Below are 25,627 nucleotides of genomic sequence, written 5' to 3'. Positions count from 1 at the left end.
TGACCACAAACATTTTTCCCACTTTACCCTGGCATCTAGCCTGCAGTGTACCGTGTTCAGATTCTGCCCTCAACCAGAGCTCCTACATGAAAGAATAAGTTGACTAGAGTCAGGCCTTGCCCCACTTGCCAAAGCATGAACTGGTACAGCTAGGTCCCCTAGAGAGGTAGGGACACCTTTATGCTGATTCACACAAAGATGCAATATGGGCCAGCATCAGATTTGCTCAGAACCATCTTGAGCCCTAAACATCCTTCATTCTAGGAAACTCTTCAGTCCTAGGCAAACTGGGAGGTTTAGTCACCCTAGTTGGCCTGGGACAGGAAAGAGAGACCCAAGATTTAATCCATTCCAGACTTCTATGAGATTGAGTGAGTCAGTGAAAGTGGCTCAATCGTGTCCAACTCTTTGCAACCCCATGGACTATACAGTCCATGGAATTCCCCAGGCCAGAATACTGGAGTGGGTAGCCTTTTCCTTCTCCAGGGAATCTTCCCAATCCAGGGATTGAACCCAGGTCTCCTGCATTGCAGGTGGATTCTTCACCAGATGAGTCATGGAATACAGTAAAATACAGGTTTGGGAGTTCACATAACAAAGAATTAGATGAAAGTATCTTGAATCTATTTTTTACCCATTCCCAAAATTGAAACTTGAGTTAGGCACAAACCCTGAGGTTGTATTGTTTGAGGTGTTTCCACATACATTTAATGTTCATAAGTACCACGTGAAAGACATATTTTATTATCTTTATAAATAAAGAAAATCAAGACAGACAAATTAAGGCACCTGGGATACCTGGAACTGATCCGGCATGTAGTCCAGCCACATGGACTTCCCTTCCCAAGGGTCAGCCACTAGCTAAGGAGGCCCACACGTGTGGCTCAGCCTCATTCACGGTTGCACCACGGTTACACTTATCGTCGCATCATCCATCAAAATGATGTATACCCAGGAGACAAATTTTTTGTAGAAAAAGGAACTTTGGCAAGAAGCCTGTGTTCATTAAAGAAACGTAAGCCACAGCTGACTTAATGGAACCTTCTTCCACCCGCACAGGTATATACTGTACCAAACCCTTTGGGGCATTAACTGGATAATATTTTTGTAAGGGATCAGACATCTCAATATTTTTTATTTTGTGTAAAAACTTCAAATATTCAAAAATTGATATTTTACATTTCTATAGGACTAGGCAATAGTGTTCTTGCCTGGAGAATCCCAGGGATGGTGGAGCCTGGTGGGCTGCCGTCTATGGGGTCCCACAGAGTCAGACACGACTGAAGCGACTTAGCAGTAGCAGCAGGCAATATTGAGCCATATTGTTCCTTCTTTTACCTTGAAAAAAGTAATCCACTCTTGTGCAACTGTAACATTAAAAAATCACATTATGAATAAACTATGAAAATTAGCTTTAATTGAATGAAAGATATTTTCTTCCATTTCAACAAAAACATTCATTGAGCCAAAGAACAGACTGCTTCACCTTCTTCTGTAGCATATCAAGAACCAACCATTTAATCATATCTTCTCAACTGAGATGCAGAATTGGTTCCAGATGATATAATTCTGTTTTTTATCATACTTTTACCATTACCACTGTGTTTGCTCATTTGTGTTTATATTACTTTTGTGTTACTGTTTTTCAACTGATTAGGTCTTAAGGAACTTCTTCTATTCCTGTGCTGGCTGGTGTGTGGTAACGTTCATCCTAGGAGTCTGCGACCGACACAATGACAATATCATGCTGACAAAGTCGGGCCACATGTTTCATATTGACTTTGGAAAATTCCTGGGTCACGCGCAAACATTTGGAGGGATAAAAAGGTCAGTGCTCAAATCATGTTTATTGTAGTAATTAAGCAGTCTCCTGAAGTGATCTAGAACGTGTAACAGCATAGCAACCCGGTAGATGAGTTGCTCCGCATCTCTCAAATCCCCTAAGATAACATAAACATGATTATATAGCTAATAATACTTAAGGAAAGAGTTTTCTCAATAGACTATTAATGGAACAAATTGTGTGTGTGTGTGCGCACACATACTCAGTCGCTCAGTCATGTCCACCTTTTTGTGACCCTAAGGACTGTAGCCCTCCAGGCTCCTCTGTCCATGGAATTTTCCAGGCAAGAATACTGGAGCAGGTTGCCATTTCCTACTCTTGGAGATCTTCCTGACCCAGGGATCAAAGCCTTGCCTCCTGTGTCTCCTGCATTGGCAGGCAGATTCTTTACTACCAAGCCACCTGGAAAGCTCTAAGGGAAAAAATTAGGTTTCCTCAAATTGTTAGGGAATTAAATTGGCCTTCTCTCACAGGATCCTATTCCTGTTTTGGTCTGAATTGTTTGAAACATGGTATTTTCATTTTCTTATAAACTTTGAGTGGACAGTGAGGACAGAGCTCATGGTCTCAATACAGCTGGTATCTTGCCCATAGCAATCACCACCCTGGTCTACATGAGTACACTTAAAATGAGCACACTTCCTGACTAAGTTAGGCTTGAATCATTCCAAAAATATTCAGTAAGCAACTACCATTCAAAACTCTGAGGATACAACAGTGGAGGAAGCAAATACAAACCCTGACCTCTTTCTAGTAGGGATAACAGACATCAAAGAAGATAACATGAGGAAATGAGGGGTTTCATTTCTTACTAAGAAACAAAAGCTGAGAATTGGGATAGAAAGTAACTGCGTGAGGAATGCTATTTGTGTTGGCCAAAAATTTCACTCAGGTTTTTCCATAACATTGTAAGAAACTTGAGTGAACTTTTTGGCCAATCCAATATTTTAGAGAGACTTCCTGGAAGAAATGAGAGACAGCTGTATAGTGAGTGATCCTCTTGTGGAGATCCATGAGAAGATTATTCCTGGAAGAGAGGACACCAAAATAACAGCCATGAGCACAGACTAAGCATGGTACATTCTAATGACAAGAAGAAGGCCTTGGGGCTTGGAGATGGGATAAAGAGAGGTGAACTGTAGGGAAGAAAGATGAAGAGTTTGGTGGAGGCCAGATCAAGTAGGGCATTGAAGACATGGTGTAGAGGGTGAAAGTGAAGTAGCTCAGTCATGTCTGACTCTTTTGCGACCCCATTGACTGTAGCCTGCTAGGTTCCTTTGTCCATGGGATTCTCTAGGCAATAATACTGGAGTGAGTTGCCATTTCCTCCTCCAGGGGATCTTCCTGACACAGGGATCGAATCCGGGTCTCCCACACTGCAGGCAGACTCTTTACCGTCTGAGCCACCAGGGGTGTAGAGGGTGGCTTTTACTTAATGTTCAGAGGCAACCATTGATGGATCTCAGGGGAATTCAAAGCTCTCTCCTGCTGTCCTGTGAAGTAATGGGAGTAGTTAACAGACTATTCAGAGAAGGCAGTGGCACCCAACTCCAGTACTCTTGCCTGGAAAATCCCATGGGCGAAGGAGCGTGGTAGGCTGCAGTCCATAGGGTCTCGAAGAGTTGGACACGACTGAGCGACTTCACTTTCACTTTTCACTTTCATGCATTGGAGAAGGAAATGGCAACCCACTCCAGTGTTCTTGCCTGGAGAATTCCAGGGACCGGGGAGCCTGATGGGCTGCCGTCTATGGGGTCGCACAGAGTCGGACACGACTGAAGCGACTTAGCAGCAGCAGCAGCAACGGACTATTACAATAGTTAAGGCAAGACCTTAATGGTAAAGAAGATTCCAAACATATTGTGGAATCTGAGCCACAAGACTTACTAATTGACTGGGTGTTGTCGATCATTAACAGGAAGAGAAAACAGGCCTGACGGGTAGAAGAAGTAAGGAAAGCATTCAAGGATGACTCTTAGATTTTTGTTCTTTGCAAATAATTATATCTTTTACTGAAATGGAAAAGACTGGTGAATAAACAGGTTTTTGGTTTATTTTATTTGAGCTGGAGGCAAGGGAACCAGAAGTCTAAGATTAAAAGTCCCTTCCTTTAAAAAGATAACTTCATATTAAAGTAGAAATGGTATCAGACCATTCCAAAGACCCATCAGTCACTTTTATCTAAAAACAGCTCCTCAACAGAGGACATAAAAATGTCTCCTACAATATTACGAGATGAATTTTCACCAGATGGTCATAATCTGGTATTAAAATGCCAGTATAAACTACATAATAAGATTCAATTCTTACAAACTGATAGCTCCTATTTTCTGAAGGCCTACAAATGGAGTTGTTTCACTTTTTATTACTTTCAAAACATTGCCTTCTATAATTAATTAGCTCAGGAAAATTCACCACATACTCATTCATTCCTTAAACATCTTTTGGTATGGTCTATATGTGAAGGACTGTGATAAGCCTTGGGGATACATAGATGAATAATATATAGTTACCACCTCAGTGGTGCTTACTCTGTCTTTAGAATTTTGGGGAGTGAAGTGAAATGAAAGTTGCTCAGTTGTGTCCAACTCTTTGCAACCCATTGGACTATACAGTCCATGGAATTCTCCAGGCCAGAATACTGGAGTGGGTAGCCTTTCTCTTCTCCAGACGTTCTCCCCAACCCAGGGATCAAACTCAGGTCTCCCGCATTGCAGGCGGATTCTTTACCAGCTGAGCCACAACCACCTCAGTGGTGCTTACTATGTCTTTAGAATACTAGGAAGACTGACACATAAATAATTATCAAAAATGTGGTGAGGGAAAAGATAAATATATAGAAAATTAGAACACCACAGAGGAGGGATACCTGGTTTATGAAAGACAAATGTTTGTTAACAGCTATGAGCATATTACATAATTTACTCATGTAACACTTTCCCTAAGATCCACTCTTTCCTAGAAATTTAAAGATTACATTAAAATTGTGACATCTTTATTGTGCTGTGTTGTTCACTGGGGGGCTTCCCAGGTGGCACTACTGGTAAAGAATCTGCCTGTCAGTGGAGGAGACATAAGAGACGTAGGTTCAATCCCTGTGTCGGGAAGATCCCCTGGAGGAGGAAGAAATGGCAACCCACTCCAGTATTCTTGCCTAGAGAATCCCATGGACAGAGGAGCCTGTTAGGCTACAGTTCATAGGGTCACAAAGACATGGGCACAACTGAAGCAACTTAGCACACATGCACACCATCCACTGAGAATTCGGGTTAACCCTTATTCATTTACTTGACAAACATCTGTGTTGACCACGGAGTGGTTAAAATATGCATAAAGATATTCCAGTTATACAGAAAAAAGAAATTCAGTTAGGGAAACATAAAAAGTAAAGGACAAGTTACTAAACAATAGGGTAAGTGCTATATTAGAGGTAGGTACAAGAGTCTACAGAAGAGGTGGAACCCAGTTTGTTGGTTTATTGATGCTTCAGCAGGTACTGCTGCTTCTGAAGTGTGACAATTTTTTTTTAATGCAACCATTAAGGGGGTCATGAAAATGTGCCCTGTAGAGAACCTTACTTATGGTAGGTTCTTAATACCATTTGCTGAATTGTTGTTGTTTAGCCATTAAGTCATGCCTGACTCTTTTGTGACCCCAAGGACTATAGGGTCCCACCAGGCTCTTCTGTCCATGAGATTCTCCAGGCAAGAATACTGGAGTGGGTTGCCATTTCCTTCTCCAGTGGATCTTCCTGACCCAGGGACTGAACTCTCATCTCCTGCATTGGCAGGTGGACTTTTTACTACTGAGCCACCAGGAAAGTCCTTGCTGAATTAGTCAGCCACTAAACTATTCACAGGTCAGCCCTCAGCCATTCAATAATTAACTGGATGAAAGAAAATGAAGTTGGCACTGTCTTTCCTTGAGATTATTGAGTACCAGCTGAGGTGGCTGACAGAAGCATTGTGACCCATGTGGATTATTGTTTGCAGGATTTTATCTCCACCAGTGACTATGTAAGGCTCTTTGGCAATGTCTCCTTAGATTTCTTTCTTGATACTGATTCTTCTGCCCTTTTATTCTTTTTTTTTTTTTTTGGCTGTCCTGGGTCTTCATTGTTGCACACAGGCTTTCTCTAGTTGCAGTGAGTAGGGGCTACTATTCATTGCAGTGCATGGGTTTCTCATTGAAGGCTCAATAGTTGTGGTACAGGGGCTTAGTGGCTCTGAGGCACGTGGAATCTTCCACAAGCAGAGATTGGACTCATGTCCTCTGCACTGGCAGGTGGATTCTTAACCACCAACTGATTCTTAACTTGACCACCAGGGAAGTGTTAATCTATGCCTTGAGTTTCTATAATGATTAAACTGAACTATGCAACCTAGATAGCATATTCAAAAGCAGAGACATTACTTTGCCAACAAAAGTTCATCTAGTCAAGGCTATGGTTTTTCCTGTGGTCATGCATGGATGTGAGAGTTGGACTCTGAAGAAGGCTGAGAGCTGAAGAACTGATGCTTTTGAACTGTGGTGTTGGAGAAGACTCTTGAGAGTCCCTTGGACTGCAAGGAGATCCAACCAGTCCATTCTGAAGGAGATCAGCCCTGGGATTTCTTTGGAAGGAATGATGCTGAAGCTGAAACTCCAGTACTTTGGCCACCTCATGGGAAGAGTTGACTCATTGGAAAAGACTCTGATGCTGGGAGGGATTGGGGGCAGGAGGAGAAGGGGACGACAGAGGATAAGATGGCTGGATGGCATCACTGACTTGATGGACATGAGTCTGGGTGAACTCCAGGAGTTGGTGATGGACAGGGAGGCCTGGGGTGCTGTGATTCATGGGGTCGCAAAGAGTCGGACAAGACTGAGTGACTTATCTGATCTGATGCCTACTCACTATTACTCTGCATAGATTAATATTTTGAATTATAGCTGCTGCTGCTGCTGCTTAGCCACTAAGTCATGTCTGATTCTTTAGCGACACCATAGTAGCCCACAATGGGGATTTTCCAGGCAAAAACTGTCCATGGGATTTTCTAGGCAAGAACTGGAGTTGGTTGCCATTTCCTCTTCCATGGGATCTTCCCAACCCAGGAATAGAACCCACATCTCCTACTTGGCAAGAAGATTCTTTACAACTGAGCCATCTGGGAAGCCCTGAATCATAGGCAACATCCAATAATTTCCTTCCACATCTCTTTCAGTTGTGTCTGGAGTTCATTTGAATGTTGTTTCATTAAGCAGCCAGCTTCTTCAATCCTAAGTCCGTTGGTTGCTCTTGGTTGCTAGGTGAACAAAGGTCTCTTATAAAAAAGGCCTCTGAATCCCCCTGAGATAAATGTGTTCATTATTACATTATATAACTGATCTCTAGAGCAAAACCTAACTACACCTTGCTTCTTCTATACACATACTAGACATATTAATAAACATCCTCTAATGCACTATGTGAATCACAATACTGTGGAAAATTCTGAAAGAGATGGGAATACCAGACCACCTGACCTGCCTCTTGAGAAACCTATATGCAGGTCAGAAAGCAACAGTTAGAACTGAGCATGGAACAACAGACTGGTTCCAAATAGGAAAAGGAGTACGTCAAGTCTGTATACTGTCACTCTGATTATTTAACTTATATACAGAGTACATCAACGAGAAATGCTGGGCTGGAGGAAGCACAAGCTGGAATCAAGATTGCTGGGAGAAATCTCAATAACCTCAGATATGCAGATGACACCACCCTTATGGCAGAAAGTGAAGAGGAACTAAAACGCTTCCTGATGAAAGTGAAAGAGGAGACTAAAAAAGTTGGCTTAAAGCTCAACATTCAGAAAATGAAGATCATGGCATCTGGTCCCACCATTTCATGGGAAATAGATGGGGATACAGTGGAAACAGTGTCAGACTTTATTTTTTGGGGTTCCAAAATCACTGCAGATGGTGATTGCAACCATGAAATTAAAAGACACTTACTCCTTGGAAGGAAAGTTATGACCAACCTAGATAGCATATTCAAAAGCAGAGACATTACTTTTCCAACAAAGGTCCATCTAGTCAAGGCTGTGGTTTTCCCAGTGGTTATGTATGGATGTAAGAGTTGGACTGTGAAGAAGGCTGAGCACCAAAGAATTGATGCTTTTGAACTGTGGTGTTGGGGAAGACTCTTGAGAGTCCCTTGGACTGCAAGGAGATCCAACCAGTCCATTCTACAGGAGACCAGTCCTGGGTGTTCATTGGAAGGACTGATGCTAAAGCTGAAACTCCAGTACTTTGGCCACCTCATGCAAAGAGTTGACTCATTGGAAAAGACTCTGATGCTGGGAGGGATTGGGGGCAGGAGGAGAAGGAGATGACAGAGGATGAGATGGCTGGATGACATCACTGACTTGATGGACATGAGTTTGAGTGAACTCCGGAAGTTGGTGATGGACAGGGAGGCCTGGCATGCTGCAATTCATGAGGTCGCAAAGAGTCAGACACGACTGAGTGACTGAACTGAACTGAATATACAAAGCCAGGTTTGTAAATCATGCTCTATGAATATTCTAATCTCTTGTAGCCTAGCAAGGCCATTTAAATGTCCCAGTAATAACCAGCACTAAGCCAGGATCATACTCCTTTACATAAAATGCTGTACCCACAAGGAAAAAAAGAGCATATGTGTCCCAGAACGCATATTTCTATTTGTCTACTCCTTAAAACCATGAAGAAGGAAAGTATCCATGTGACTTTTTATGGTTTACAAAGTGTCACTAACCCATACATTAACTGATTTTATTTCATAAGACAATTGCTTAACCTCACATAAAAGAGTACAGTTTCCAGTTGTGAATGGGAATGGAGCCGACAAAAAAAATCACATAAAATCGTTCTCTATGTTGCAGATTTAACCCTTAGCCAAGGATACAGAACTTAAAAATGGAATTTAACAGTCCAACAAAGCAGTGCAAATAAATTTAAGCTGGGGAGAGATTTTCCCTTGGTTTCCTTAAAAGGAAACAGTAATGAAGTGACATTCTCCATAAAAATATGATCTTGCAAAATAAAGGACTTTTTGTTGTTGTTTTTTACCATGCCCTAAAGCATGCAGGACCTTAGTTCTCCAACCAGGAATTGAACCTGTGCCCCTGCAGTGGGGGCATGGAGTCTCAACCACTGGACCACCAGAGAAGTCTCAAGACATAAAGGAATTTCTTGCTGTGCCATTGCCCGTTAATACTCATGCTTACATCATCATCCCAGAGCATCTCACACTAACCATCTGTGTGATTCTGTTTAAGAAATGTTTATAAACATCAGGCTCTTCTGATTCTTGAATTATGTGAGTCAGCCCAGCAACACTCCTTAGGAGTCTTCACTCAGGTCTCCCTGAACCACTGCTCTGAATTCAGTTTTCCAGAAATCTGGAAAACCTATCTTCAATAGACCAAATCTGAGGATCCTATAGATTTTCTAACTATGAAGAAAGAAAAAAAAATTACAGCTCAGTTATGAATTTGAAGAATTTCACATCCTGTACATAAAAAAGCAGTTCTTTAGTGTTGGTTTTAATTATGAGATTAGATAAAGAGGATTTACACCAGCAGATTAAACCACATGACAGTTTAGCCCCAGCATTACTCAATGATTCTCGGAGAAAAAAGTGGCTAAATCCCCACAATGAAAACAATGAGATTTCACCAACTTCCTGAAACCAATTGGTTTTTCTTTTGAAATATTGCTTAATTATTTTGTTCATTTCTTTATTTTGTCTCACAAAGATTCAAATTAAAATGGTTAACAAATTACACATCCACAATTTTTCAAAGTTGCTGTGTAACAATTATTTCTATATAGTATTTTTTCATTACATAAAAATATTATTGTAATAAACTCTAAATTTCCACTCAATGATTTCTTGATGGTGACTCTGTTACAGAGGAGGGGATATTAAGGAAGGCCTTTATTAGCAATGTTTATTGTTCTCCTAATTCACTGTTTCACGCTTTTATTTTTTTTAGACTATTATTTCCAGTCCATATGATCTTTCACTTTGGTAATGCTGGACTTGCATGACGTCTTTCTTGCAGCCTTGTGCATGTATGCTAAGTCACTTCAATTCAGTTTAGTTCAGTTGCTCAGTCGTGTCCGACTCTTTGCGACCCCATGAATCACAGCATGCCAGGCCTCCCTGTCCATCACCAACTCCCAGAGTTCACTCAAAACCATGGCCATCGAGTCAGTGATGCTATCGAGCCATCTCATCCTCTTTTGTCCCCTTCTCCTCCTGCCCCCAATACCTCCCAGGATCAGACTCTTTTCCAATGAGTCAACTCTTTGCATGAGGTGGCCAAAGTACTGGAGTTTCAGCTTTAGCATCAGTCCTTCCAATGGACACCCAGGACTGGTCTCCTGTAGAATGGACTAGTTGGATCTCCTTGCAGTCCGAGGGACTCTCAAGAGTCTTATCCAACACCACAGTTCAAAAGCATCAATTCTTCGGCTCTCAGCCTTCTTCACAGTCCAACTCTCACATCCATACATGACCACTGGAAAAACCATAGCCTTGACTAGATGGACCTTTGTTGGCAAAGTAATGTCTCTGCTTTTGAATATGCTATCTAGGTTGGTCATAACTTTCCTTCCAAGGAGTAAGTGTCTTTTAATTTCATGGCTGCAGTCACCATCTGCAGTGATTTTGGAGCTCCCAAAAATAAAGTCTGACACTGTTTCCACTGTTTCCCCATCTATTTCCCATGAAGTGATGGGACCAGATGCCATGATCTTCGTTTTCTGAATGTTGACTTTTAAGCCAACTTTTGCACTCTCCTCTTTCACTTTCATCAAGGGGTTTTTTTAGTTCTTCTTCACTTTCTGCCATAAGGGTGGTGTCATCTGCATATCTGACGTTATTGAGATTTCTCCCAGCAATCTTGATTCCAGCTTGTGCTTCTTCCAGCCCAGTGTTACTCATGATGCACTCTGCATATAAGTTAAATAATCACGGTGACAATATACAGCCTTGACATACTCCTTTTCCTATTTGGAACCAGTCTGTTTTTCCATGTCCAGTTCTAACTGTTGCTTTCTGACCTGCATACAGGTTTCTTAAGAGGCATGTCAGGTGGTCTGGTATTCCCATCTCTTTCAGAATTTTCCACAGTTTATTGTGACTCACACAGTGAAAGGCTTTGGCATAGTCAATAAAGCAGAAATAGATGTTTTTCTGGAACTCTCTTGCTTTTTCCATGATCCAGCAGATGTTGGCAATTTGATCTCTGGTTCCTCTGCCTTTTCTAAAACCCGCTTGAATATCTGGAAGTTCACAGTTCATTTATTGCTGAAGCCTGGCTTGGAGAATTTTGAGCATTACTTTACTAGCATGTAAGAATGCCAAGAGAATGCACTGGTCATAGGAAATACCCTCTTCCAATAACACAAGAAAAGACTGTACACAAGGACATCACCAGATGGTCAACACCAAAATCAGATTGATTATATTCTTTGCAGCCAAAGATGGAGAAGCTCTACACAGTTAGCAAAAACAAGACCAGGAGCTGACTGTGGCTCAGATCATGAACTCTTTATTGCCAAATTCAGACTTAAATTGAAAAATGTAGGGAAAACCACTAGACCATTCAGGTATGACCTAAATCAAATCCCTTATGATTATATAGTGGAAGGGAGAAATAGATTTAAGGGACTAGACCTGATAGAGTGCCTGATGAACTATGGACGGAGGTTCATGAGATTGTACAGGAGACAGGGATCAAGACCATCCCCATGGAAAAGAAATGCAAAAAGCAAAATGGCTGTCTTAGAAAGGGAGGCCTTACAAATAGCTGTGAAAAGAAAAGAAGCGAAAAGCAAAGGAGAAAAGGAAAGATTTAAGCATCTGAATGCAGAGTTCCAAAGAATAGCAAGAAGAGATGAGAAAGCCTTCCTCAGCAATCAATGCAAAGAAATAGAGGAAAACAACAGAATGGGAAAGACTAGAGATCTCTTCAAGAAGATTAGAGATACCAAGGGAACATTTCACTGAAAGATGGGCTCGATAAAGGACAGAAATGGTATGAACCTAACAGAAGCAGAAGGTATTAAGAAGAGGTGGCAAGAATACACAGAAGAACTGTACAAAAAAAAATCTTCAGGACCCAGATAATCACGATGGTGTGATCACTCACCTAGAGCCAGACATCCTGGAATGTGAAGTCAAGTGGGCCTTAGAAAGCATCACTACGAACAAAGCTAGTGGAGGTGATGGAATTCAAGTTGAGCTATTCCAAATCCTGAAAGATGATGCTGTGAAAGTGCTGCACTCAATATGCCAGCAAATTTGGAAAACTCAGCAGTGGCCACAGGTCTGGAAAAGGTCAGTTTTCATTCCAGTCCCAAAGAAAGGCAATGCCAAAGAATGCTCAAACTACCGCACAATTGCACTCATCTCACACGCTAGTAAAGTAATGCTCAAAGTAACTTCAGTTGTGTCCAAATCTTTGAGACCTTGTGGAGGTAACCCACCAGGCTCTGCTATCACTGGGGTTCTCCACGCAAGAATACTGGAGTGTGTTGCCGCCCTTCAGGGGATCTTCCTGACCCAGGGATTGAACCCATGTGTCCTAAGTCTCCTGCATTGGCAGATGGATTCTTTACCACTAGTACCACCTGGGAAAACCTCTTGCAACCTTATTTCTAGATAATTTTAAGAGGCCATATGAGCAGTAGTTAGTCTCATACCCTGAAGATAGGTTTTGCTTAAAAAAAAAAAAAACTTATCATTTACTAGAGATCTAATCTTAAATATGTGGCTTCTCTGTGTGTCAGTTTAATCAGCTATAAAATAGATTCGGTTTGAAGATTAAATTAATTGATATATGTAACGTGCTTAGAAGAGTTCCTCAAACTGAGAGAGGCCTCTATAAATGTTTGATGGAATTAATAATAATGTAAATACTCCAAATGAAGTGACAAGAAATTAGTGTTAGTTGCTCAGTCGTCCCCGACTCTTTGTGACCCCATGGACTGCAGCCCACCAGGCTCCTCTTTCCATGAGATTTTCCAGGCAAAGATACTGGAGTGGGTTGCCATTTCCTTCTCCAGGGGATCTGCCCAACCCAGGGATCGAACCCGGGTCTCCTGCACTGCAGGCAGATTCTTTACCAACTGAGCTACAAGGGAAGCACCGACAATAAATTAGGTTGTATCATTAGGTAATTATTGTTTCTTTTGTTTAAATTTACCTAAATATCGTGAAAGTGTGTTAGTTACTCAGTCATGTCTGACTCTTCGTAACCCCATGGACTGCAGCCCTCCAGGCTCCTCTGTCCATGGAATTCTCCAGGCAAGAATACTGGAGTGGGTCGCCATTTCCTTCTCCAGGGCATCTTCCCCATCCAGGGATCAAACCTGGGTCTCCCACATTGCAGGCAGACTCTACCAACTGAGCCATCAGGAAGCTAAATATCTTATCTGGTACTCTTTAAAGGATGTGTTTGAAAATCATAAATTGAACTGTTCTTTTAGCTCTCTGACTTTGAAGCTTGTTGCCTGAAAGAATAGATTGCACTATTTGTCAGGTTTATTCAGCTTGTGATGTTTTTCACCAAGTCACTCTTGACTTCTGATGTCATTTAAGACATGAGCCAAGGTGTGTGAGAACTGGCTCATACTGGCTTCAAAGAGCCTACTATGTGTTATTTCTTCTCAACACCACATTTCCTTGACATTCAACTGGTAGCCTGAAATCAGCCATGGTGGGAGAATATATATCATGGAAATTTGGCAAATGTCACAAGTCAGAGCTTTTTTTTTTTCCTTACAAACAGTGAGTGAGCAGGTTATTAAATATTTACCACCACACTCTAGGACCTAAATCATCTATTAAAACAGATGAAAAATCATTTGAGAACTCAACAAAAGTCAAATTCTGGTTTTTTCCTATTAAAATACATACACTTGGGTGATTAAAAAAAAAAAAGTATATATATGTCTTTTTACAACATGATTTAGACCCAGTTTTCAAGTCTTATCCCAGCAGATCAACAATCACTTAATATAATTGATCTCAGAATTTCCCTCAATTTTAGTCATAAAAATTATCTGTACCTATAATCATTTTGACATTATCTTCACTATTTAATTATTACTAAATTTTAAAATGTTTAATGTCTCAGTTCTAATTTGAGTATTATATTATTTATATTCTAAATATCCTCAATTTAACTGTCTTTAGGGGAAAAAACTCCCTGAGCAGATTAAAAGATTAATTTTTGTCTTACTCCAGTCTTTCTGGTTTAGTACAATATTCACAGTAATCCACATGCTGTATGTATATTAATGATTTCATGCATGGTTTAATTACTATCTTGGTGTTCTTTGAAATTAGGTGAGTTTAACTGGTCTGTTATTCACAAAATTGTTTATTAAGAAAAAGACTGATTCCTTTAACTCAAAGCAGGTTTCAATTTCACCTGAACTTTTGAGAAGAAAAACATACTTTCCAATACCTCTCCAACTGTAAGTGCCATGAGAACACTTTTGTATCTTAAGCACCTAGCTAATGCCTGACATTTTCAGAGGCTCAGTTTTGGTTGACCGAAGGATCACTGCAAAAATGCCATACATTTTACTTTCCTTCACTTTTTCTGAAGATAAAATTGTGAAGAACTTGCCATATTCTCTTATTCCTGGAAATTTACCAGGGGATTTTACCTTATGGTCACTTTCCATGTGGGAGTCTGGAAGATGAGATTCAAAATTTGATCTGCTGCTGCTGCTAAGTTGCTTCAGTCCGACTCTGTGCAACCCTATAGATGGCACACCAGGCTCCGCCGTCCCTGGGATTCTCCAGGCAAGAACACTGGAGTGGGTTGCCATTTCCTTCTCCAATGCATGAAAGTGAAAGTGAAGTCACTCAGTCATGTCAGACTCTTAGCGACCCCATGGACTGCAGCCTACCAGGCTCCTCCACCCATGGGATTTTCCAGGCAAGAATACTGATACACACTACCTCATACCCACTTAGGATGGCTACTATCAAAAAAAACAGAAAATAAGTTCTTGATAAGGATGTGGGGAAATGTCAGTGAGAATATAAAACAGTGCAACTACTGTGGAAAACCTTCTGGGTGTTCCTTATAAAATTAAAAATGGAATTACCATATGATCCAGCAATTCCACTTCTGGGAATATACCCAAAAGAACTGAAAGCAGAGCAGCAAAGAGATATTTGGTACAACCATGTTTATAACAGGATTACTCACAGTAACTGAAAGGTGGAAGCAATCCGAATGTCCATCAACAGATGAATGGATAAGCAGAATATGGAGTTCTTTAAAGAGAAAATTCTGACACATGCTACAACATGGACAAGTCCTGAGGACATTATGCTGAGTAAAATAAGCCACTCTCAAAATCACAGGTGAGCCTGGCAGAAACCAACACAATTCTGTAAAGCAATTATCCTTCAATTTAAAAATAAATAAATTTAAAATTAAAAAGAAACACACAAGTGAGTGTATGACTCCACTTTCATGATGTACTTAGAGTAGTTCAGATCATAGATCCATAGATACAGAAAGTAAGGCAATGGTGGCCAGGAGCCCCACAGCCAGGAGCAGTGGGGAGGGTAAATGAGGAGTTTAAAGGATATAGAGCTGCACTTTTAAGAGAGGAAAAGAATTGTGGAAGTGCATGCTGTTGATGGTCACACAACATTATGAATATTTTAATACCACTGAACTGTACACTTAACAATGGATAAGATTGCATATTTTATGTTGTTTGTATTTTACCACAGTGAAATAACTTGGGGGGGGGGGAATGGTAAACTGTAAGTTTGATAAAAGCCTTATCTAGCAACAACAAAAAAAATCAATCCAAGGTAAACTCCACCTAGCATTTGAATAGACCTTTGGATTTTTCAAAGCTCTCTATTTGAAGAAATGAAGTTTGTCACTCTCGTCTTACAGCTGACTCTCCCTCTTTTACTTCACTTTACCATTCTACTATGTTTCACCATTGGCTTTCATTTGAGTAAATTCCTTTTATTTACCTCCCTCTTATGATAAGTTAAAAAACATTCTTATGAAAAAATGCTCAATTTGCTCTTTATTACAGAAATTCAAATCAAAACTATAAGGTATCACTTCATACCAATCAGAATGGCCATCATCCTAAAATCTACAATTGTACTGATGAAACTATTTCCAGGGCAGGAATAGAGATGCAGACATAGACAACAGATTTGTGGGCACAGCAAGGGAAGGAGAAGGTGGGACGAATTGAGAGAGTAGCATTGAAACATACAATAAGGAAACATACACTTTACCATGTGTAAAATAGGTAGCTAGTGGGAAGTTGCTGTATAACACAGGGAACTCAACCCAGTGCTCTGCGACAACCTAAAGGGGTGGGATAGAGTGGGAGGTGAGAGGGAGATTTAAGAGGAAGGGGCCATATGTATACCTATGGCTGATTCACATTGTTGTTATGACAAACCAACACAACATTGTAAAGCAATTATACTCAAATTAAAAATAAATTAAACAGAGAGAACAAGATGGTGAGGAGGAGGTGGACATGGAGTACATCTCTCTCCACAGATACATCAGGAATACATCTTCAGACACAGAAGTGCATGCAGAACAACAGCTGAGAGCAGATAGGAGTACCTCACCAGTGGAAAAGAATATATAGACCCACGCAAAACTCATGATCAACCCCCGAGCCTTTGGAGTGGGAGCACTGACTCCAAGACCCTAGAATACAAGAGAACTAAACCTACCGGGGCATGAAATAGTGAGAACTCACACAAAGAAAACCACTGGAATACAAGGCCTGGCATCACCCAACCACCAGTAGCACCCTGTGCAGGACACCTCATCTGAACAACAAACAAAACAAAAACACAAACTAAATCATCAGCAGACAGGAGTACCACCTCACTCAGCCTTGCCTATCAGAGGGAAAACAAACAAACAAAAACTCAGCACAAATCTCACCCTAAATGAAGCTTACACAAATCACTGGACTAACCTTAGGAGGGCAAAAAACAAAAGGAAGAAGGAATTCAACCTTGAAGCCTGAGAAAAGGAGACCTCAAACACAGTAAGTTAAAAAAAAAAAAAAATTAAAAGGCAGAGAAATACTGCACAAATGAAGGCACAAACTAGAAACACAGAAGTCCAAATAAATGAAGAGGAAATAGGCAAACTACCTGAAAAAGAATTCAGAATAATGGTAGTAAAGATGATCAAAAACCTTGAAAACAAAATGGATAAAATGCAAGAATCAATTAAGAAAGACCTAGAAGAATTAAAGAATAAACATGCAGAGACAAACAACACAATTACTGAAATTAAAAATACTCCAAAAGGAATCAATAGCAGAATATCTGAAGCAGAAGAACATATCAGTGAGCTGGAAGATAAAAATGTGCATATAACTTCTGGATAAAGTAAAAAGAATTAAAAGAACTGAGGATAGTCTCAGAGACATCTGGGACAATATCAAACGCACCAACATTCGAATTACAGGGGTCTCAGAAGAAGAAAAAAAAAAGAAAGTGTATGAGAAAATTTTTGAAGACATTTTACTTGAAAATTTCCCCAACATGGAAAAGGAAATAGTCAATCAAGTTCAAGAGGCACGAAGAGTCCCATACAGGATAAACCCAAGAAGTAACACACTAATCAGACTAACAAAGACTAACACAAAGAAAGAATATTAAAAGCAGCAAGGGAGGAGCAACAAGTAACATACAAGGGAAACCCCATATGCTTAACAGCTGATCTTTCAGCAGAAACTCTGCAGGCCAGAAGGGAATGACAGGATACATTTATAGTACTGAATGACTGTACCTGGCAAGGATCTCCTTCAAAATTGATGGAGAAATAAAAAGCTTTTCAGACAAGGAAAAGTTAAGAGAATTTAGTACCACCAAACCAGCTTTACAACAAATGCTAAACAGACTTATATATAGTCAAGAAATACAAGAAATGATAAAAGATCTACAAAATCATTCCCAAATAATTAGAAAATGGCAATAGGAACATATATATAAATAATTACTTTAAAGGTAAATGGATTAAATGTTAAAACCAAAAGACACAAACTGGCTGAATGGATACAAAAACAAGACCCACATATATGCTGTCTACAAGAAACCCACTTCAGACCTAAAGACACATATAGACTGACAGTGAGAGGAGGGAAAAATATATTCCATGCAAATGGGAAGCAAAAGAAAGCTGGAGTAGCAATCCTCATATCAGGCAAGATAGACATGATCAAGGAATCAATCCAAGAGGAAGACATAACAATTGTAAATACCTATGCACCCAACATAGGAGCACCTCAATACATAAGACACATATGAACAGACTAAAAGGAAGAGTTGACAGTAACACAATAATAGTAGGAGACTTTAACACCCCACTCACACCAGTGAACAGATCATCAAAGCAGGACATTAATAAGGAAACACAAGTCTTAAATGATACATTACATGAGATGGATTTCATTGATATCTTTATGACATTCCATCCAAATGCAGAAGAATACACCTTCTTCTCAAGTGCACATGCAACATTAACCAGGATAGACCACATCTTGGGTCACAGATCAAACCTCAGTAGATTTAATAAAATTGAAATCATATCAGGCATCTTCTTTGACCACAATGCTATCAGAATAGATATTAATTACAAGAAAAAAACTGTAAGAAACACAAACACATGGCGATTAAACAACACATTTCTAAACAACCAACAGGTTACTGAAGAAAATAAAATGGAAATCAAAACATTTCTAGAAATAAATGACAATGAAAACATGACAACTCAAAACCTATGGGATGCAGCAAAAGCAGTCCAAAGAAGGAAGTTTATAGAAATACAATCTTACTTCAAGAAACAAGAAAAACATCAATAGACAACATAACTTTACACCTAGAAAAACTGGAAAAGGAGAACAAAAAAACTCCCAAAATTAGTAGAAGGAAAGAAATCAAAAAGATCTGGGAAGAAATAAATGAAAAAGAAATGAAAGAAATAATAGTAAAGATTAATAAAACTAAAAGCTGGTTCTTTGAGAAGATAAACAAAATTAACAAGCCTTTAGCCAGACTCATCAAGAAAAAAAGAGAGAAGAATCAAATCAACAAAATTAGAAATGAAAAAGGAGAGGTTACAACAGACAATGCAGAAATACAAAGGCTTATAAGAGACTATTATGAACAACTATATGGCAATAAAATGGATAACCTGAAAGAAATGGACAGATTCTTAGAAAAGTTCAGTCTTCTAAGACTGAACCAGGAAGAAATATAAATTATGAACAACCCAATTACAAGCACTGAAATTTGAAGCTGTGATCAAAAATCTCCCCAAAAACAAAAGCCCAGGACCAGACAGCTTCACAGGAGAATTCTATCAAACATTTAGAGAAGAGCTAATGCCTGTCTTTCTAAAACTCTTTCAAAAAATTGCAGAAGAAGGAACACTTCCAGACTAATTCTACAAGGCCACCCTGATACCAAAACCAGACAAACACACAAAAAAGAAAACTACAGGCAAATATCACTGATGAACATAGATGCAAACATCCTCAACACAATTTTAGCAAACAGAATTCAGTAACACATCAAAAAGCTCATACACCATGATCAAGCTGGGTTTATTCCAGAAATGCAAGGATTCTTCAATATGTGCAATTCAATCAATGTGATATACCATATTAACAAATTGAAAGATAAAAACCATATGATCATCTCAACAGATGCAGAAAAAAGCCTTTAACTAAATTCAGCACCCATTTATGATTAAAACTCTTCAAAAAATGGGCATAGAAGGAACCTACCTCAACATAGTAAAGGCCATATATCATAAGCCTACAGCAAACATTATTATCAATGGTGGAAAAACTGAAAGCATTCCCCTTAAGATTAGGAACAAAACAAGAGTGTCCACTTTCAGCACTATTATTCAACATAGTTATGGAATTCCTCACTATAGCAATAAGAAAAGAAAACTAAATAAAAGGAATCCAGATCACAAAAGAAGTAAAGCTCTCACTATTTGCAGATAACATGATACTTTACATAGAAAACCCTAAAGATAGTACCAGAAAATTACTAGAGATAACCAGTGAATTTGGCAAAGTTGCAGGATACAAAATAAGTACACAGAAATCACTTGCATTTCTATATACTAACAATGAAAAATCAGAAAGAGCAATTAAGGAATCAACCCCAATCACCATTGCAACAAAAAGAATTAAATATCTAGGAATAAACTTACCTGAGGAGACAAAAGAACGGTTCACAGAAAATCATAAGACACTGAAAAAAGATATCAAAGACGACATAAACAGAGAGATATTCCGTGTTCCTGGGTAGGAAGACTCAATCCTGTGAAAATGACTATACTACTAAACATAATCTACAGATTCAATGCAATCCCTATCAAATTACCAATGGCATTTTACACAGAACTAGAGCAAAATTTTACAATTTATATGGAGATACAAAAGACCCCGAAGCCAAAGCAATCTTGAGAAAGAAGAATGCAGCTGGAGGAATCAATCTTCCTGACTTCAGATTACACTACAAAGCAATGGTCATCAGGAAAGTATGGTACTGGCACAAAGACAGAAATATAGACAAGTGGAACAAGATAGAAAGCCCATAAATAAACCCATGCATCTATGGGTACCTTATTTTTTACAAAGGAGGCAAGAATATACAATGGGGCAAAGACAGCCTCTTCAATAAATGGTGCTGGGAAAACTGAACAGCTACATGTAAAAGAATGAAATTAGAGCACTTACTAATGCCATACACAAAGATAAACTCATATTTGAATAAGACTAAAATGTAAGATCAGAAACTATAAAACTCTTAGAGGAAAACATAGGCAGAACACTTGCTGACATAAATCAAAGCAAGATCCTCTATGGCCCATCTCCTAGAGTAATGGACATAAAAACAACAAGCTTTTGCACAGCGAAGGAAATTATAAGCAAGGTAAAAAGAAAACCCTCAGAATGGGAGAAAATAATAGCAAATGAAACTACTGACAAAGGATTAATTTCCAAAATATACAAGCAGCTCATACAACTCAATGCCAGAAAAACAAGCAACCCAATCAAAAAGTGGGGAAAAGACTTAAATAGACGTTTTGCTAAAGAAGACATAGTGATGCCTAACAAAAACATGAAAAGATGCTCAAGATTGTTCATTGTTAGAGAAATGCAAATCGAAATCATTATTAGAGAAATGCAAATCAAAACCATAATGAGATTTCACCTTACACTGGTCAGAATGGCCATCATCAAAAAGTCTACAAACAATAAATGCTGGAGGGGGTATGGAGAAAAGGCAACACTCCTGCACTATTGGTGGGAATGTAAATTGATACAGCCACAATGGAACAGTATGGAGATTCCTTTAAAAGCTAGGACTAAAACCACCATATGACTCATCAATCCCATTCCTAGGCATAAACCCTGAGGAAACCAAAATTGAAAAAGATACATGTATCCCATTGTTCATTGCATCACTATTTACAATAGCTAGAACATGAAAGCAACTTAGATGTCCACTGACGGATGAATGGATAAAAAAGTTATGGTACATATACACAATGGAATATTCAGTTCAGTTCAGTTGCTCAGTCGTGTCCGAATCTTTGCGACCCAATGAATCGCAGCACGCTAGGCCTACCTGTCCATCACCAACTCCCGGAGTTCACTCAGACTCACATCCATCGAGTCAGTGATGCCATCCAGCCAACTCATCCTCTGTTGTACCCTTCTATTCCTGCCCTCAATCCCCCCCAGCATCAGTCTTTTCCAATGAGTCAACTCTTCCCATAACGTGGCCAAAGTACTGGAGGTTCAGCTTTAGCATCATTCCTTCCAAAGAAATCCCAGGGCTGATCTCCTTCAGAATGAACTGGTTGGATCTCCTTGCAGTCCAAGGGACTCTCAAGAGTCTTCTCCAACACCACAGTTCAAAAGCATCAGTTCTTCGGCACTCAGCTTTCTTCACAGTCCAACTCTCGCATCCATACATGACCACAGGAAAAACCATAGCCTTGACTAGATGGACCTTTGTTGGCAAAGTAATGTCTCTGCTTTTCAATATACTATCTAGGTTGGTCATAACTTTTCTTCCAAGGAGTAAGCATCTTTTAATTTCATGGCTGCAGTCACCATCTGCAGTGATTTTGGAGCCCAGAAAAATAAAGTCTGACACTGTTTCCACTGTTTCCTCATCTATTTCCCATGAAGTGATGGGACCAGATGCCATAATCTTCGTTTTCTGAATGTTGAGCTTTAAGCCAACTTTTTCACTCTCCACTTTCACTTTCATCAAGAGGCTTTTGAGTTCCTCTTCACTTTCTGCCATAAGGGTGGTGTCATCTGCATATCTGACGTTATTGATATTTCTCCCAGCAATGTTGATTCCAGCTTGTGCTTCTTCCAGTCCAGCATTTCTCATGATGTACTCTGCATACAAGTTAAATAATCAGGGTGACAATATACAGCCTTGACGTACTCCTTTTCCTATTTGGAACCAGTCTGTTGCTCCATATCCAGTTCTAAGTGTTGCTCCCTGACCTGCATACAGATTTATCAAGAGGCAGATCAGGAGGTCTGGTATTCCCATCTCTTTCAGAATTTTCCACAGTTTATTGTGATCCACACAGTCAAAGGCTTTGGTGTAGCCAATAAAGCAGAAATAGATGTTTTTCTGGAACTCTCTTGCTTTTTCCATGATCCAGCGGATGTTGGCAATTTGATCTCCGGTTCCTCTGCCTTTTCTAAAACCAGCTTGAATATCTGGATGTTCACCGTTCACGTATTGCTGAAGTCTGGCTTGAAGAATTTTGAGCATTACTTGACTAGCATGTGAGATGAGTGCAATTGTGTGAACTGCGGTGTTGGAGAAGACTCTTGAGAGTCCCTTGGACTGCAAGGAGATCCAACCAGTCCATTCTGAAGGAGATCAGCCCTGGGATTTCTTTGGAAGGAATGATGCTAAAGCTGAAACTCCAGTACTTTGGCCACCTCATGCAAAGAGTTGACTCATTGGAAAAGACTCTGATGCTGGGAGGGATTGGGGGCAAGAGGAGAAGGGGACGACAGAGGATGAGATGGCTGGATGTCATCACTGACTCGATGGATGTGAGTCTCAGAGAACTCCGGGGGTTGGTGATGGACAGGGAGGCCTGGCATGCTGCAATTCATGGGGTCTCAAAGAGTTGGACACAACTGAACAACTGATCTGATCTGATCTGATCTTGAGCATTCTTTGGCATTGCCTTTCTTTGGGATTGGAATGAAAAATGACCTTTTCCAGTCCTGTGGCTACTGCTGAGTTTTCCAAATTTGCTGGCATATTGAGTGCAGCACTTTCACAGCATCATCTTTCAGGATTTGGAATAGCTCAACTGGAATTCCACCACCTCCACTAGCTTTGTTCGTAGTGATGCTTTCTAAGGCCCACTTGACTTCACATCCCAGGATGTCTGGCTCTAGGTCAGTGATCACACCATCGTGATTATCTGAGCCTTGAAGGTCTTTTTTGTACAGTTTTTCTGTGTATTCTTGCCACCTCTTCTTAATATCTTCTGCTTCTGTTAGGTCCATACTATTTCTGTCCTTTATCGAGCCCATCTTTGCATGAAATATTCCCTTGGTATCTCTAATTTTCTTGAAGAGATCTCTAGTCTTTCCCATTCTGTTGTTTTCCTCTATTTCTTTGCATTGATCACTGAAGAAGGCTTTCTTATCTCTTCTTGCTAGTCTTTGGAACTCTGCATTCAGATGCTTAAATCTTTCCTTTTCTCCTTTGCTTTTTGCTTCTCTTCTTTTCACAGCTATTTGTAAGTCCTCCCCAGACAGCCATTTTGCTTTTTTGCATTTCTTTTCCATGAGGATGGTCTTGATCCCTGTCTCCTGTGCCCTGTCATGAACCTCATTCCATGGTTCATCAGGCACTCTATCTATCAGATCTAGTCCCTTAAATCTATTTCTCACTTCCACTGTATAATCATAAGGGATTTGATTTAGGTCATACCTGAATGGTCTAGTGGTTTTCCCTACTTTCTTCAATTTCAGTCTGAATTTGGCAATAAGGAGTTCATGATCTGAGCCACAGTCAGCTCCTGGTCTTGTTTTTGTTGACTCTATAGAGCTTCTCCATCTTTGGCTGCAAAGAACATAATCAATCTGATTTCAGTGTTGACCATCTGGTGATGTCCATGTGCAGAGTATTCTCTTGTGTTGTTGGAAAGAGGGTGTTTGCTATGACCAGGGCATTTTCTTGGCAAAACTGTATTACTCAGCTGTAAAACGGAATGCATTTCAGTCAGTTCTGATGAGGTAGAAGAACCTAGAACCTATTATACAGAGTGAAGTGAGTCAGAAAGAGAAAGACAAATATTGTACTCTAATGCACATATACAGAATCTAGAAAAATGGCAATGAAGAATTTATTTACAGGGCAGCTGTGGAGAAACAGACATAGATAATAGACTTATGGACATGGGGAGAGGGGAGGAGAGGGTGAGATGTACGGAAAGAGTAACATGGAAACTTACATTACCATGTGTAAAATAGATAGCCAACAGGAATTTGCTATATGTCTCAGGAAACTCAAACAGGGGTTCTGTATCAACCTAGAGGGGTGAGGTGGGGGAGAGTTTCAAAAGGGAGGGGATATATGTATACCTGTGGCTGATTCATGTTGAGATTTGACAGAAAACAACAAAATTCTGTAAAGCAATTATCTTTCAATAAAAAAATAAATTAAAAAGAAAAAATAAATCTAAAGAATAAAAATAAAATAACTTAAGCAAAAAAAAAAAAGAGCCAAAACCAAACCAACCAATGAGTTTTTTTCAAAGAGATACTTGTAGATTGTCAGATGAAAAAAGTGAAGAGTGCTTGAGAAAGGAAGAAAAGTTTGTGACAGAGAGGGAATAAAAGGAACAAAATGAAAGAGGGAAGGAGAGAAGGGGAGAGAGAGAATAAATACTGTAAGGATCCTGCCTTCCTGAACAATGAGAACAAAGCATGTTTAAGATGGAAGACATGCGTGCTGATTCCTCAGCTGATCCAAGGTACAATGCGCTTGTCAAAAAAAAATATCTCATAGTCCTGAGTCTGAGTCTAGTTTTTAAAGAAAGACTTATATCTCCTAAACTTGAGCCAGGTATTAGAACTTTATCTGTTACCCAAATGAAGAAACAGTATCTGCTTCTGTGCTCGGGGAGATGCTCCTGGTGCTAAACTCTTTAATAAGAGGTAAAAGGTCCATTTCCATTCAAGCTTCCTAAATTTTGATCATGTGTATGGCAACTTTAGGAGTGACTGGAATGCTTTCAGAGTCAATTTGGGCTATTCTTGATTTTTGCCTTTATGATACAAGCATCATAGTATAAATAATCTTTTTTTTTTATATCCAGACTGATTTCTAATCCAAGCAAACACTGGAATTCCATGTAAAGCATAACTGTGCGCTTTACCTTGAACTCAAGCTCAAGGGGGCCAAATATGGGAATTTGGATCAGCTGACCATTTTCTTCCCATTCTCATAAAATCCTGCACGTGTGCTGAGTCACTTCAGTTCTGTCTGACTCTTTGCAACCCCATGGACTGTAGTCCACCAGGCTCCTCTGTCCATGGGTATTCTCTAGGCAAGGATACTGGAGTGAATTGCCATGCCCTCCTCCAGGGGATCTTCCCACCCCAGGAATTGAACCCACATCTTTTATGTCTCTTGCATTGGCAGGTGGG

General features: G+C 39.8%; 1 protein-coding gene across 6 annotated transcripts in view; it reads left to right on the top strand.

Annotated features, from left to right (window-relative positions):
• The window catches only part of PIK3C2G (phosphatidylinositol-4-phosphate 3-kinase catalytic subunit type 2 gamma), a 644,646-nt gene that overhangs the window by 476,467 nt on the left and 142,552 nt on the right, over positions 1–25,627 (top strand). For all 6 annotated transcript variants that reach the window (XM_070788624.1, XM_070788625.1, XM_070788623.1 and 3 more), the window contains one exon: positions 1,658–1,827. In XM_070788624.1, coding sequence (XP_070644725.1) covers positions 1,658–1,827 — 170 coding nt within the window. The remainder of the gene's footprint in view (positions 1–1,657; positions 1,828–25,627) is intronic.

The sequence above is a fragment of the Bos indicus genome, chromosome 5 (genome assembly GCF_029378745.1).
Source record: "Bos indicus isolate NIAB-ARS_2022 breed Sahiwal x Tharparkar chromosome 5, NIAB-ARS_B.indTharparkar_mat_pri_1.0, whole genome shotgun sequence".
Lineage (NCBI taxonomy): Eukaryota > Metazoa > Chordata > Mammalia > Artiodactyla > Bovidae > Bos > Bos indicus.
The sequence above is the reverse complement of the archived record's forward strand: the minus strand, read 5'-3'. Positions and strand labels throughout refer to the sequence as shown.